This window comes from Apiospora kogelbergensis (genome assembly GCF_038363985.1).
Source record: "Apiospora kogelbergensis strain CBS 113332 chromosome Unknown utg000007l_segment0_segment0, whole genome shotgun sequence".
Taxonomy (NCBI): Eukaryota; Fungi; Ascomycota; class Sordariomycetes; order Amphisphaeriales; family Apiosporaceae; genus Apiospora; species Apiospora kogelbergensis.
In genome coordinates, this window is record NW_027117424.1 from 947,970 (window position 1) to 961,614 (window position 13,645).

Here is a 13,645-nt window from a genome sequence, read left to right on the forward strand (position 1 = left end):
AGGGGTTGTTAGGGGCTCCAGCGCTGTAGCTTCGACTGCTAAACAAAAAACTGCACGCCCACGACCACGCCAGCTAAAACGACCCGAGCGCCTGGTTTCCCAGTTGCCAACCCACACCAGGGGTTTTAGCTCGGTGTCTGCCTGCCTGCCTGCCTAGCTGGTTATGATGGCTTCCCTATCCTCCCAGCAACACAGACAATTTCAATGCTGACAAGAACGCGACTCTTTACCCATGGAACACAATGCGTTTATACGAATTTGACAGCTGACAAGAAAAACAGACTAGTTTTCCCTCCGTTCAGTAACTCATGTGCCAGCTTCTGCCTAGCTGGCAAGGTTGATTGTGTCCCCATGTTCAGACGCATGCAGTGAACTTTATCCAACGGAGACGAAACCGATGCATCACATTAATAAGTCCATCTTCCTAACTCTGGTATCGATATTGTTCTGTACAGTAAACACCCCCTGAGCTCAACACACCAGCAAAACATGGCGTCCAGGAGCAATCGGTCTACCACGGCGGAGCTGATCGCCGCCGCGCGCCCCACCAGCACCAACTCCATCAGCAACTTCGACGCCGACGTCGTCGCCCGAGATGCCCAAGCCACCCGCATCGTGGTGCACCGGCGCTATCCGAGGCTAGTAGAGGACTTTCTCGACTTCAAGCGGAAGCACGGTAGCCGCGTCGAGAAGGCCTTTTATGGGAACGCGACCAGTTGGACGTGGCAGCAGCAAGTCGCCCGCCTGCTGGAGATGCGACCCCTCGTCTTCATGGGCAACAACGACTTCACCATGCTCCCCAACAACCTGGAGATCCGTAATGCCGCCGAGGAGTGGGATCGGGTCGGCACCGAAATCGAGTCCAGGAACCGCTACCTGGCCTTGCGGGACTACCTCAGCTACGACGAGATTATGCTGGGCTCGTTACTGGGGGTCTCGGGCCCCAGCTACTTCATCAACGACGGCGCGCGCTACAACAGGGCCCGTCCGGACAAGCCGGGCACCTTCGAACCCCGCGGCATCATCGCGGGCCTCGTCGGCGCCCGCTTCGAGCGCCCGGGCCACATGGACCACCAACTGATGCTCGACGGCCACCGCATCCCGCCCGCGCTCCAGGCCGCGTACGAGCGCTTCTTCGGCTGCGCCCTGTACGCCGCCCCGGCCCGCAGCATGGACGGGCGCGTGTACCAGGCCCGCATGGCCGTCACCTTCGACATCCTGCTGCGCGAGGCCGCCGACCGGGCGCGCACGGCGGGGCAGAAGGCCTACGTGTACGTCGTGGGGCTGGGGCTCGGCGTCTGGCAGCACGACAACGAGCAGCCGCGCTGGTACGTCGAGACCTTCCTGCACTGCCTGGCCGCGTTGCCGCGCGAGGAGCTGCAAAATCTCGGCACCGTCGAGTTCTCGTGGATCTCGGTCTCGGACCAGCTGCAGCGCACCTTGACGGGCTGGGGCGCCGCGGCCGGTGTCGATGTCTTGTTTTCACGCCGGAACCCGGCGGAGAAGCTGAGCCCGCAGAAGGAGGACCAGCTACTCGTGTTGAGCTACGCGTGGGATGGCAACGCCTTCCCGGGGAACGAGTATTGGGCTGGCATGCTGGAGGCTTCGGGGGACCCGGCGGCGGCTTGCATGAGCACCATCAGCGAACTGCATAACCCCATACTAAATCCTGATTACCTGGGTCGTATCAAGGTTCTTGGTGAAGGAGATCAATAGGCTGACCACCCGGAGTAAGTAGACACTACTGTCAGGATGCCCGCCAACGTAGAAGAAGAATTGACAGTGAATATTCTGCTACAGAGCAATGCAGTCATAGACATGGAGCCAGATTGTGCGAATACAATGGCGATGGCCTAGCTGCTACTACTTCAAAAGGCATCTGTTGTGTGGACTGCCGCTCATTCCATTCGGGACCTTATCTAGTATCTCAAAGGGGACGGAACTACTCCAATCTTCGTCTCTTACTAGCGTACGCTGTAGTGGGTTGACCATAATCAGCATTCTGTTGAACGCTGATTTTAACCGAGTACGCCCTCGTAGCTGAGAACGCTGCACTCACAGCCCCCTGCACAGGCCTTTGCTGTCGGGGCCGGGGGAGGAGGAGGACACTGATGACTACATTGTCTCTCTCATCGACGGCGTTTACTGGGTAGGCTGGAGTATCTTTCACTCCGTAATGAAGGTGATGCGCTAACCCTTCGTACGTGAAGCACGAATCCTCATTATCTAGAGGATCGCCCAGCCGCTGCCATGGCCGCTGCCCTCTAGCGACGATCCCAACGGAAGGGAAGCTTTTCTCGTTAAGATTGATAACGATGTCGAACTTGGGGTGTCTGGGTAAACCACAATGCAGTTCGATGTTGATAAAAACCAGTCGGTTTGGCTTCACGATAAGTTCATCGTCGGCTAGATCTAACGGAGAGCAACTTCCGTCCAAATGCGTCAGCGGCGTGGTGCTAAGTGACGATGTGTTGAAGTCTACGAAGTACTTCTTGCCGATTCGAATCTGCTCTGGATACTCCAAGGAGAATATCGAGGTGGACGTGACAGCGGTTGAGTAGTTGCTGGCGCGGATAACAGTAGGTCCCCTGCAGGGTTCCTCTTCCCACTTGTCAGACGTAACCATCGTTAGGCCGCGAATCTCGTCAACCTCAAACATGTCGCGACCGTCGGCCACTGGCTTGAGAGGGAGGGCGAATCGGTCCTCTTTTTGAAAGCCGTTGGCGCCTCCGGGACCGCAGTTCAGGACGATGAGGCGCCCCGACCGTCCGTCCTTGTGTCGCCAGCGTTTGGCACTGAACTCTATACCTTTGTTCGTCATGGCGAATCCATTGTCGTCGATGTCGAATGCCTCGACGTCTGATGCACCCCGGTACTCTCGGATCGAGGGTGCGAGGATGCCTCGTCCATGGCCCTGGGCTGCAGGAGGCGTTAGCATACCGACTATCAGGACGCTCCCTTCGCTCCTCGTACTCAAGGAAAGTCCCACCTTGCTGCGGCGATTCAGGCGAGTGCCTGTTCGCTGTTTGCCCGAATATCCAGGCGAATATAGAATCATCATTGTAGACTGTAATCAACTCGCGCTGTAGCCGGTTAAAAGCGCGCCACCTTCCCTCGCCGTAGATCAGGGGCAGGCTGATGCCAAAGAGTCCGAGCAGCGAGTACGTTTCGTCTTCTTCGACCGTCGTCTCACGACACGAAGCCCAAGACAGCCTCATTGCGATGGAACACGACGTGAAGTTCGTCGGGCTGAAGTTAGTCAGGTGCCGTGCCTCTATCCGGCTGGCCTCCTTGATTTCGTCCGCCCAGCTCTCGCGGGTGCCGATCCGGCGCCACGCTTGATCTACAAAGACCAGATAAGGAGGCGCGAGGAGCTCCTGCAACGTCCAGCCTCGAGTGAACCACTTGGCCTGGATCAAGAAGGCTTTAAGCGCCCTGTGGGAAAAGCTCGTGGGGTCGGCAACATTGTCGCGGCCTGCGGTATCGTCAAGGTCGCCGCTCACAAGGAAGCCCGGGCGATTGACAACTATCTCAGCATCGACATCATCGAGATAGGCGTAACAGATCCCGGCACTTTGATACCAGCGGAACATGGCATTGATGGCCTTTTCCGTGTCAGCGGAATTGGTCTTATCGATGCAGCAAGTGTCCATCCAAGCCCAATCCCAGCCATCTTTTGCGGCGCGATCACAGTATTCCCGGAGTTTGGCCCAGCCTTTCTGCTTGAAGATGTCATTTTCTATATCGGCTTTCCTCTGTTTAAAGTCCTGGTAGGTGATCTCGTCCTTGGGCGAAATCCAAGTGTGAGAAAGAATGGCATACTCGGGGAAAGGAGTAGGAAGGTCATTCGCTTCCACTAACTTGTAATCGTCAGTTCTGAGGAGCCGCATGTTGGCCGAGCCAGCAAACGCGTCGGTCGGAGCTCAGGTAAAATGTCGTTCTGTGCCGGGAGTGCATGCTAGAGCCGAGATTGGCAAGACGGTCAAATTATGGCTACACGTACTTGCAACTGAAAGTCGATTGCGGCTCAGCGATGGAGAAATTGCTTGGCTAAATCCCCTGCCCTTCCACCTTGCCTCTCATCGCCTTCCCCGCCTCCCACGTCCCCTATCTATTGCCACGACCGGTACCTGGTAAAGCTTCACTGCAAGTCAACAACATTTCGTAACTCCTAGCACTTGCTCCCTGCACTTCCCTCCGTAGCTTCACCATTGACGTCTCTCAGGTTCAGATGCAGCTGAAAGGTGCGGTCAGGCCTAATAAAGCTGACTGCGGTGGTTTTCCGACAGAGCAAGAAGCTACAGCTTTATACAAAATAACGGCTTAGCACTGGGCAATGTGAGTCATATGAAAGATTCGAAAATTACAGAGTAAAATGATTTGAGCACACCTTATAGGCCAGACGTTTCAAGGTGGTGGTCAGCCAGCAGGACTACCTGGGCCAGTCTCCAAGATTACCGAGCCAGTCACGGGGTAGCATCTGCAACTTGGTGGTCGCTCGCTGGTGGCCTTCCAACAAAGGTAAAGCTACAGCTCCAAGAACCGGGGGTGGGGGGTTCTCGGGGGGCTTTCAAGAATTACGGCTCAGCAAAGGGTAAGATTTTAGTGCTTATAGCTACATGAAAATTAAAATTTCAGAGCCAGAGCAATTGAATAGACTTCATAGGTCAGAGATACTTCTAAGGTGGGTCCAGCCGTTCGAGAGAAAGCTACAGCCTTAAAAAACGGCTTAGCAAGTGTGGTAGGACCAACGCGATGGAATATCGAAAATTACAGAGCCAGAGTACACATAGATCTTATAGGTCAGAGGTACTTTTAAGGTGGGCCTAGCTGTTTAACCCTTCCGGCAGTCTTTCGACAGTCTTCCGACATGGGACAAAACTGCAGCCCTAAAAAAGGCTTAGCAGCTTTGGCAGAGAAGAGGTCAAGTGGAATAAAGAATAATCGAAAACAACGGAGCCCAGAGGGAGATTCAGATCATTTCATAGGTCAGATGTATCCCTCCACTCACTATAGTTTTGGAGTATTACTTGTATGTAGTCTAATCTATAATGGAAACCATTGAATTATATGAATATGAAATTAACTTCACCACGAGACAACGGCATTTAAATGCTTATACCGATGACTGGCAGTTGTCCACACTGAACTCACCGTTCAGCACTTCCGCAGCCGCGAAAGATGCCTCGGACATGCAGTCAAGCCAACTTGCATCGTGACTTCCGAAGCTCTCAGTCGGCTCTTCACCCCGGAGGACCTTGAGCCAAGCCTCTCGTCGAGGATGTGGAACCAAAATGTTGTCCATCCAGCGTGAGCTCGTGCTTCCACCGAGCACCTGTATAGCCCCCATCATCGCGAACCGGCCCCCGAACTCAAAGCTTCTGACGTCTGCATCAACGCCCTCTCGCGCCAGCCAGTCGCGAGCCAGATCTTGGCCCGACGAGGAGCACCGAATTGCCCAGTGAATGGCGAGGAGGGCCAGCATCAACACCCCGTCCCAGCCTTTCTGCGCGGCGACAAAGGTCATGGATACGAGCTGCAGTATGTTGGCGAACCAGAACCACCTGGCTGCAAGGTGGGCCGACCCTCCCTCCGGGACCATGAACATTGGCTTATTAAGCAAGGTGTCGACGATACCCCGATCGCCAATGTACAGGTGCCACTCGGTCGCATTCTCGTGGGGTGCAGTCAGCATGCAGGCGTCATGAGCCTCGTTGTTCTTGAGATAGGTAGACGGACGGCGGATAGGCACACGAATCGCCACGAGCTCGGACACCGAGGTGCAGGCGAGAAGGGCCGCCGACCCAAAACACCCGAATAGGCAGAGCAGGACTGCGAGGCCGGTGAGTATGAAAAAGCCGACGAGCTGACCCGGGAGTGAGAGTCGCAGCTTGCTGAGACGATCCCCCAGAGAATGTCGTTTTGGCGTTCGGTGCATCCGGTAGACATGAAGAACTTGCCATCGGCGGAAGCCCTCTTCACTTGCCTTCTCTTCTTTCGAGGTTGGGCCCCGCAATCCACTCCCGAAGGAGCTGAACACGGGTCTGATCTTGTAAGTAAAATGCGGTGCGCTTTTCTCCTCGTCCTCGCGCTTCACTGGCTGAGAGGAGCGCTTTTCTGGCATCCTTCTGGGAGGCTTCTTATCTCTAGTCAAGAGATACTCCGAAATGACCGCACAGGCCGCGCCGTTTGCACAGGGGAAGACGCTGCCCCATTTTACGTCCCAGACGGTTCGGCTCGTGCCGCCTCTAGTGCTGGCGTAGTCAAGGTACTTCGTTGCTCTGTCCAAGAGTCTGGCCAAGCCAGAGAGAGTTCCGAGCCGGGGGAAAATTCCCACGGACAACCTGCCCATAAGCGCCACGTCCCCTGTCGTGATATAGTCATCTCGCTGGCCAGCGAGGTGGCATACGAGCGGTAGGATCGCTGCCCATTCCGAGACGATGTTGGGTAGTGGTGGGCAAGGAAGCACCGGCTCGACGTTGAGAGAACCAAGATTGGCTTCGTCCGGGGATGAAAATATCGACATCGTTAGGTTCAGCGGGCCACAATCTGATTTAATGATACACCTCTCTTTTGGAATGGCTCAAAAAGAGTGTGCGTTCCGGCGGGTTCACTAAATAAGTGCTTCCTGTAACAGGCAGCTAGGCGCAGAATGAGGGGGTCTTGGGCTACATGTCCTGAGTGATAGACACTAAAATGCGATTGCGCCTGCATCTGTAGTTTTCTACATGCTATTTGCTGACAATTGTTTCTACATTTCACCCTTGAATGATTGCCAGTGAATTGATATCTGGCTTAGATGCAATATACTTCTCCGACACCAGCTGCCAACGGTCAACGATGCCTGCAATAGCTTTCAAGCCAGTATTAAGGTGCTTGGGAAGTGTATTTATTCCCTGAAAAACTGCCAGGGGTGAACGCCAAACGTGTACATATGTAGTTGTGATGCATGCTGGAGCGCCCGGGCCAATTAGGAACGTGCTATAATAGAATGCCTTACAGTCTTTGGGCTTTTCGGTAGAGTTACGATGGACCTCGGCCAGACTCGGCAACATTGGGAGAGGTTGAGGCAGTAGTTGAGGGGTTGGCAGGCATTGTTAATGTCCTTGACCAGTCAAATCTGAGGTACCGAGTGTCTCCTGTGTTTTTGGTTTTTATGTACTCCTCACGACAAGACCAGCCACGCCAGCTAAGCCGCGATTTCGGGGGCAGTGCAGTATTAGTAGGTGGTGCAGTGCTGACGTGGGGGGCGCGCCATCATTCCAGAAGTCACTCGAAAACGGTGGAGCATCGTCCATCTATCTAACCAGTCAAATCGGAGGCACTGAGTGCCTCCTGTGTTTTTGGAAAAAAGAAACAATTGTAGACAGCAGAGCCTCTTCTTTTGGAGTTTCCTGCTAAGCCGTACAACAAGGCTGGCCATTGTTTAACCCTGCAGATGAGATGTTAATTCACGTTATGCGACCTTTGGTATGTGGGCCACTTAATGATTGGATCGAAGACTGTGGTTGCCGTCTTGAAGAGTGAAGTGCCAAGTGCTTGACAACTTGCAATTTAGCTTGTACCCCTTATGCTAGGACCGAAGGAAGGATGGCGCAACGATAGCAACAGAACAAATGTGATTTCTGCAGGGTGTTCAACTAGCTCATAGGGGCAAAGACAGTTTGAATATTTGCTTGATTGATGCCTTCTAACCCCTCCTAGTTTCTACCTAGAAGGGCACTATCACCAACGAAGCTTACATTTACCGTACCGCATATTTATACCTCCTAGCCCTGGCGGTAGCAGTCGTGGCACATGGGCCGGGCAGCTTGACAAGCCGAGCTCTCTTTTACATAGCTTGTGAGGTTAATACGTTTGATCTTCCAATTTTGTGGTGTATGGGCTTGAGTATAGCTAATAAGACGAAAGGCATCATATCATGTCTTCTCGCAATTCTCAAGCTTTCCCCTTCGCCTTCAATATCCCCACCTTCCCTCGGCTAAGCCGTGATTTCAGTTCTCCACCAGGCCCGAGTACCGGTAAACTACGACTTTTTACCCAAACTAATAAGGATGGGGTCCCCTGATATCAATGCCTTCGACCAGTAATATCGAAGACAGTGTTTCTTCCCCCAATTCTCGAGTTCTAGATTCCAGCCCTATCTAAGCCGTAATCTTATTGCTAAGCAGGCTGGAGAGGCCTGTGCTTGGGAAGGAGGCACGCATCTATTAGTGCCTGTGTTCAAGGCGTTCTATAAGGGACGCAGTGCCAACGGGGAAGGCAATGACTTAGCATGCCAAATCTGTGATACATACCGGAGAGGGAGGGGGCTTCTCTCTCTCTTCTTACACAATTCTTAGCTTCATCTCTAGAGCATTTAAAGTTCAACATATCTCGTCTAAGCCGTGATTTTAGTTTTGTCCCCAAGTTTTTTTCCAGCTGCAGAGGACGCGTACCACGCCATGTCCTGACTTCCGACCTGTGATCAAGCACGACCAATAACGCTCTAGACAGCTTGTCCCTTTGCAATTCTCATGTTACCTATGCTGAAACTGCCACTCAGGTCGTCGTGCTCTGAGCCGTAATTTCCAAGGCAGTGCAGCACAATCACCAATAAGATTAAAGGCAGCTTGTCCTTTCGCAGTTCTCGAGTTTAGTTAAATTCCGATGTATCTTTACACGGCCGTCGCTGAGCCGTAATTTTCAGGGCAGTGTAGCACGACCACCAATAGAACTTAAAGCAGCTTGTCTCTTCGCAGTTTTCGATTCCTGTAGGAGCCGAAGGTTTTAGTCGCTGAGCCGTATTTCCCAGGGCAGTGCAGCATTGCGCCTTGAAATTCTCCACTTCACTCTCGAGGCAGGCATCGTATAACCAATAAGATCAAAGGTAGCATGTCTCTTCACTGCTTTTTCCACTTCACCACACGTACAGTCGAACGACCAATAAGACTAAAGGCAGCCATGCCTCTCCTCGTTTCTCAAGTGCATTGCGATAAGAGGAACTGACAAACTAAGCCGTAATTTAGGAGGCGCTACGACACTGTGTTGAAGATTTTGGCACATTGCGAAGTAAGTAGTCTGGCACACAGTCGGATAATGAGACTGAGAGGTGGGTTGGTTCTCGGTGCTCTGGTTTTGTTGGCATCAGCACCTCTGGGCAATCGACGAGGGGTACAGCGCGCGGGGCTGTGGTGCTGGAACTCGCGCCAGGAACAGCTCCGATGGCTACTTCTGGTCAATCTACAGTACGTAGTTGGGAGGTAGTTGCAGCCAACTGCGCTGGCTCTACAGCCCGGGACCCCACTAGAAAGCCTACGGATCTTGGAGACCTACGTGCTATGGACAGTCAAGTTGTACCAAACCGAACCCCCTGATCCTTTGCAGCCCCAGATATTGAATGGAAGAAGAGAGTCAGGGCTTACTTCCCCACCACCCAGCGGTTGACCAATAGGTTTGATGGCAGTACATCCTTTCGCAGTTTTGGGTTTTAGTGACAGTGGTAAAATGAGACACCCGCTAAGCCGTAATTCCACAGTTCTCCATTCACATTCAAACTCCCAACGGGCAGAAAGGGGGGCTGGGGGGTCCATAACCATGTTGCTACCCAGGGCGATCCGTATCCAATCAGACTGATAGCAGTGCAGGCTCTCGCAATTTTGCGACTCTGCTGTAGGACTTCTTGCAAAAGCCCTAGCGCCATGTCTAAGCCGTGATATCCTTATTCGTAAGTACTGTTGTCTGCCTTCAGATATTCGAGCGTTGCTCGTCACTTGGCGTTTGACATAGTGGAGTCTAAGGCTACTTGCGCTCATTTGGTCCGGTCATTTCCATCGCATTAAGCGCCTGTAGAGTATGCCTGATTATTGATGGGGGAAGGACCAGTACACTGTCACAATCACACCCCTCGTCGAGGCGTGGATAAGTGTATCTATCAGATTTCTCAATACTAATCAACTCATCTAGAACTATGTAGCTTCTACTGATGTGGTGGGTTATCTATATTATTTAGCAACTCGATCTCGAGCTCCAATCAAGAACAAAAAGCAGTTAAAGTATCAAATGTACTGGAGAGGCCTGACGAGCCCATGATCAGGACTATACGAGAGTGAGGTTCCTGTGAGTTGGTCTCCATATCGTTGTTGTATTTGCTCTTACAATTCTTGTTGCCGACGCTCAATGCAAGAACGCCCAACCCGGGACTCGTGGTGCTTACGCAAGGTGTCTGCGCGAGCAAATGATTTGCCGCAGCCCCAAGTCTCACCATTCCTCAGGGTGCCGCGGCAGATGAATCTTCTGTCGCCCGTGTGGCTGCTCATGTGGCGCCTCAGATCGCCCGGGCGCGCGAACTCCTTCTGGCAGTCAGAACAGACGTGGTCTCGACGGGTGCTATGCGTACGAAGATGCGACTTTAAGTTGTACTGTTTTTGGAAAACCGTGTCACAGTGCGGGCACATGAATTCTGTCTGTCGCGGCCGTTTATGTCGAGGTAGGTATTGTGGCTCGGGTTCCGATTCTGCGTCTGATTCAGGTTGCTCTGTCGTAGCTGCGGTGCTGGCATCCCTAGTGGTATCCTCTTGGCTGCGAGGATCTTCCAGGGATTGGCTGTCGCCTCCAGAGGTAGCTTGACTACTGCGAAGGCTTCGCTCAACTTCTTCTTCGGTTGGGAATTCTTCATCCTGTCGTGCAATTTCAAGATGGTTTTCCCTTATATGCTTTTCACGTTGGGTTTCTGACGAGAAGCCGAAGGTATGGAAGACGCACTTTTCGTCCGAGCATCGAAACGGTCGTTCGTGTTTGCTGATGTGATCGTCTCGCTCGGCAGCCGAGGAGAAGCCGATAGTGAAGAACTGACAACTGAATCGAGGGCATTTGAAGAGATTGGTCCCGTACCTCTCCTGCAAAATCCGTTGGTTGTTCGGTTCTAGTTCATCGGAGGCGACAGTTTCTAGGACCTTCCGGACGTCGCGAACCATGCCACCGAGATTCAGAGCGACCTCTCCCTCGCTCATGTTACCGAAGTGCTTTAGCTGTTTTCTCGTCGAAGCAACTGCCTTTTCGAGGCGATCATAGAAGGGCAGGGCGTTGAAAGACTGTAGTTTATCGCTGTGCCGCTTTGCTAGTGTTAACGCGTTGGTAGGGGAATTCCAATGCTGTTCGATAAAGATTCCTAACGATTCTGCGAGCTGTCCGATCAGTTCGTCTTCTTCGTCAGACTTGATGGCCGCCCCCGTTTCCAGGTGTCGAACCCAGAATAGAACAGCATAGTCCATAAAGCCATAGTTGCCGCTCAACACTCCCTCCACTGTGGGTGGAAGTATGAAGGCAGGGAGATTCAGATAGTCGATGCAGAGGTTCGCTAGCTTTATTTCTTCCTTTGGGGGTACTACATGCCCTTCATCAAGCAGAAATCTAGGTGGCTATTGGTTAGATCCATGTCCTTTATCTCCTGTCATATTTGGGAGCCGGAACTCGAGTACTCACAACTTGGCAGTCAAGTGAACGAATTCAATGCTACCGTCTGCGCGCGTTTCCACCAAAGCTGCCAATATGTCTTTGGGGGATTTAATGAATCTCTGGCGTTCGAAATCGACCCGCTGCTCGTCCAGATTGATAGAATTCATTCCTTGTATCTCATGCCACTTCAGTGGCCTCTTCGCACACGCGAGCCAGCCCAGAAGTCGGAAGGCATCTTCCTTCGCGGCCTGTACAGATTGGTCTTTTATACGGACCATGATGCGGCGGTATCTGCTACATGATTAGCTGAAGTGTCCTAAGACAAGGCTGCCTGGAACTTACGCTTCATTGATTTCCTTGGGAAAGATGTTCGGCTCAAGTTCCTCTTCCAATCTTGCTATCGAGGTATGACAGGAAAGGTTGGCCCATACCAATCTGGCAAGTAAGAATAGCCCTGGATATTCTGTCAGCAAAGCGGATCGGTTGGGTAAACTAATGGTGGGAAAACATGCCTCCTGCAGACTTCGCCACGGTGTTGGCAATCCAATTGAGCTTCTCGTCGGGAAGAGATGGGTGTGTTTCCAGGAGCTTCCCAGCCTCTACTCGGCAATATTTCTTGATGTCGTTTTGGCTGTCTTCAGCCTTGATTTTGATGCGGTAATCCAATCCGCCAAAGTCTTTCCGAGCAATACCATCGTCCTGACTGATGAAGAGACAGCGCAACCTCTCCGGCTCATCGTTAGAAAGACCTTCGACCAGCTCGGTGAACCATTTCGCAATGGTTTGCCGCTCTTGTCGCGGGCATTCATCAAGACCGTCAAGGATGATGTACGCACTTCTACAGTTCCCGAAGGCTAGGATTAATAGATCTTTAACCGATTTCGGCGAAGAGAGTACAGTCTCAACGCTGCGACAAGCCTCCTGGTAGAAGGTAGGCAACAACGCATTGTCATGATGCAATAGTTGCGCAAGCAGACTTCGTCCAAGTGCGACGAAGTTATCCCGCTCCGGGTTCTCGTGCTTGCAGTAGAAATAGAGTACCGCCGGCTTTGGCTTGAGTTCTTGTGCTTTCTGGACGACCAGAGAAGCGAGCACGGTTTTACCTATTCTGGTGTCAGAGCACATCGGCTAGGAGGATGCTGAAACATGAAGTCATTACCTGCACCGGGAATACCATTAAGCCATAGCAACGGAGGTATCGTGGGGTATCGCGGGTCAAACCACTCTTTGAACAATGTGTTCTCGAAAAGCCATTGGCCTGTGTCGGGATAGTCTGCTCGAGCCTCGACAAGTGCGGCCTGGTCGACATCGATATTCGTGGGTCTAAGCCAATTAAGAACATTTCGAATGCGCTGCAGGGTCTGCTCGTCAAATTCACGCTCCTCGTCTTGTCGTGAATGCTGGATATGCTCCCGAACTTCTTCGATTCGGGAAGGGCTGGCTTGGCTCTCAATCAAGCTCCGACGTTGAGCGATGTTACGGATGATGCCGGGGAAGCGAGACTTGCATGTTTTCCATGATTCGCTAAACACAGTTTGCCATACTGGATTTGTATAGTTATAGCGTTAATCTTGGAGTAGGAAAAGGTGAGACTGACGAGGCTGTTGAAAGTAACGCAAGATGATACGCTGAAACGTGAGTATGTCCTCATACATGAGTGCTAGGACTCGAATCATGTGCGACTTGGTGCGAAACAGATCTTGGTACCGTAAAAGGAGCGGAAGAGCTTCTCCTATGCACTCATATGCGTCCAGAAGTTCGCAGAATGCTTCACCAGACACGCTCGTCGCCTGGAGCAAGAACTTGAGGGGTCCCTTGGCATGGTGAGCTCGAGATCATATGCTACACACAAATTGAACACTCACCCAGATAAATGCGACGATGTCAGTGCTGCGGAAAAATGTCCAAACCACCTTTCCATATTCCTCAATGGCGTCGAGGAATGGCTGAAGCCGGTTCAGGTCCTGTAGCCGTCGTTGCGCATGTAGTCTACTTTGCACTGTCGCGATCCTTGTACGCAAGTCCCCAAGCGTCGTGGCGCGAAAGTCTTCCACGTCTCTTCTGCGCAAGCCCTCCTTGAACTCCCCGATCGACTTCTCAAAGGGCGATTGATGGCAATTGTCATCCATTGTTGAGTCATTGGACGTCTTGCTCTCTGCATTCGCAACATTGACTGCAAGAGACGCATGAATCTGTCGCTAGAGCGAGC

General features: G+C 52.4%; 4 protein-coding genes across 4 annotated transcripts; 1 reads left to right on the forward strand and 3 right to left on the reverse strand.

Moving 5' to 3' along the window:
- Positions 1 to 489: 489 nt before the first annotated feature.
- Positions 490 to 1,716, forward strand: PG998_010654 (uncharacterized protein; the record flags this gene model as incomplete). Its single annotated transcript, XM_066877470.1, has 1 exon — positions 490 to 1,716. The coding sequence occupies one exon, from the start codon at positions 490 to 492 to the stop codon at positions 1,714 to 1,716; it is 1,227 nt and encodes a 408-aa protein (XP_066726524.1).
- A 226-nt stretch (positions 1,717 to 1,942) lies between these two features.
- On the reverse strand, positions 1,943 to 3,890 carry PG998_010655 (HET domain-containing protein; the record flags this gene model as incomplete). The annotated part of the gene is made up of 2 exons (XM_066877471.1): positions 1,943 to 2,919; positions 2,945 to 3,890. The coding sequence occupies 2 exons, from the start codon at positions 3,888 to 3,890 to the stop codon at positions 1,943 to 1,945; spliced, it is 1,923 nt and encodes a 640-aa protein (XP_066726525.1).
- A 1,226-nt stretch (positions 3,891 to 5,116) lies between these two features.
- PG998_010656 (uncharacterized protein) lies at positions 5,117 to 6,526 on the reverse strand (the record flags this gene model as incomplete). Its single annotated transcript, XM_066877472.1, has 1 exon — positions 5,117 to 6,526. One exon carries the CDS (start codon positions 6,524 to 6,526, stop codon positions 5,117 to 5,119), a length of 1,410 nt encoding a protein of 469 aa, XP_066726526.1.
- A 3,607-nt stretch (positions 6,527 to 10,133) lies between these two features.
- On the reverse strand, positions 10,134 to 13,565 carry PG998_010657 (uncharacterized protein; the record flags this gene model as incomplete). The annotated part of the gene is made up of 7 exons (XM_066877473.1): positions 10,134 to 11,391; positions 11,464 to 11,727; positions 11,779 to 11,890; positions 11,949 to 12,539; positions 12,596 to 12,979; positions 13,034 to 13,250; positions 13,302 to 13,565. 7 exons carry the CDS (start codon positions 13,563 to 13,565, stop codon positions 10,134 to 10,136), a joined length of 3,090 nt encoding a protein of 1,029 aa, XP_066726527.1.
- Between the last annotated feature and the right edge of the window lie 80 nt (positions 13,566 to 13,645).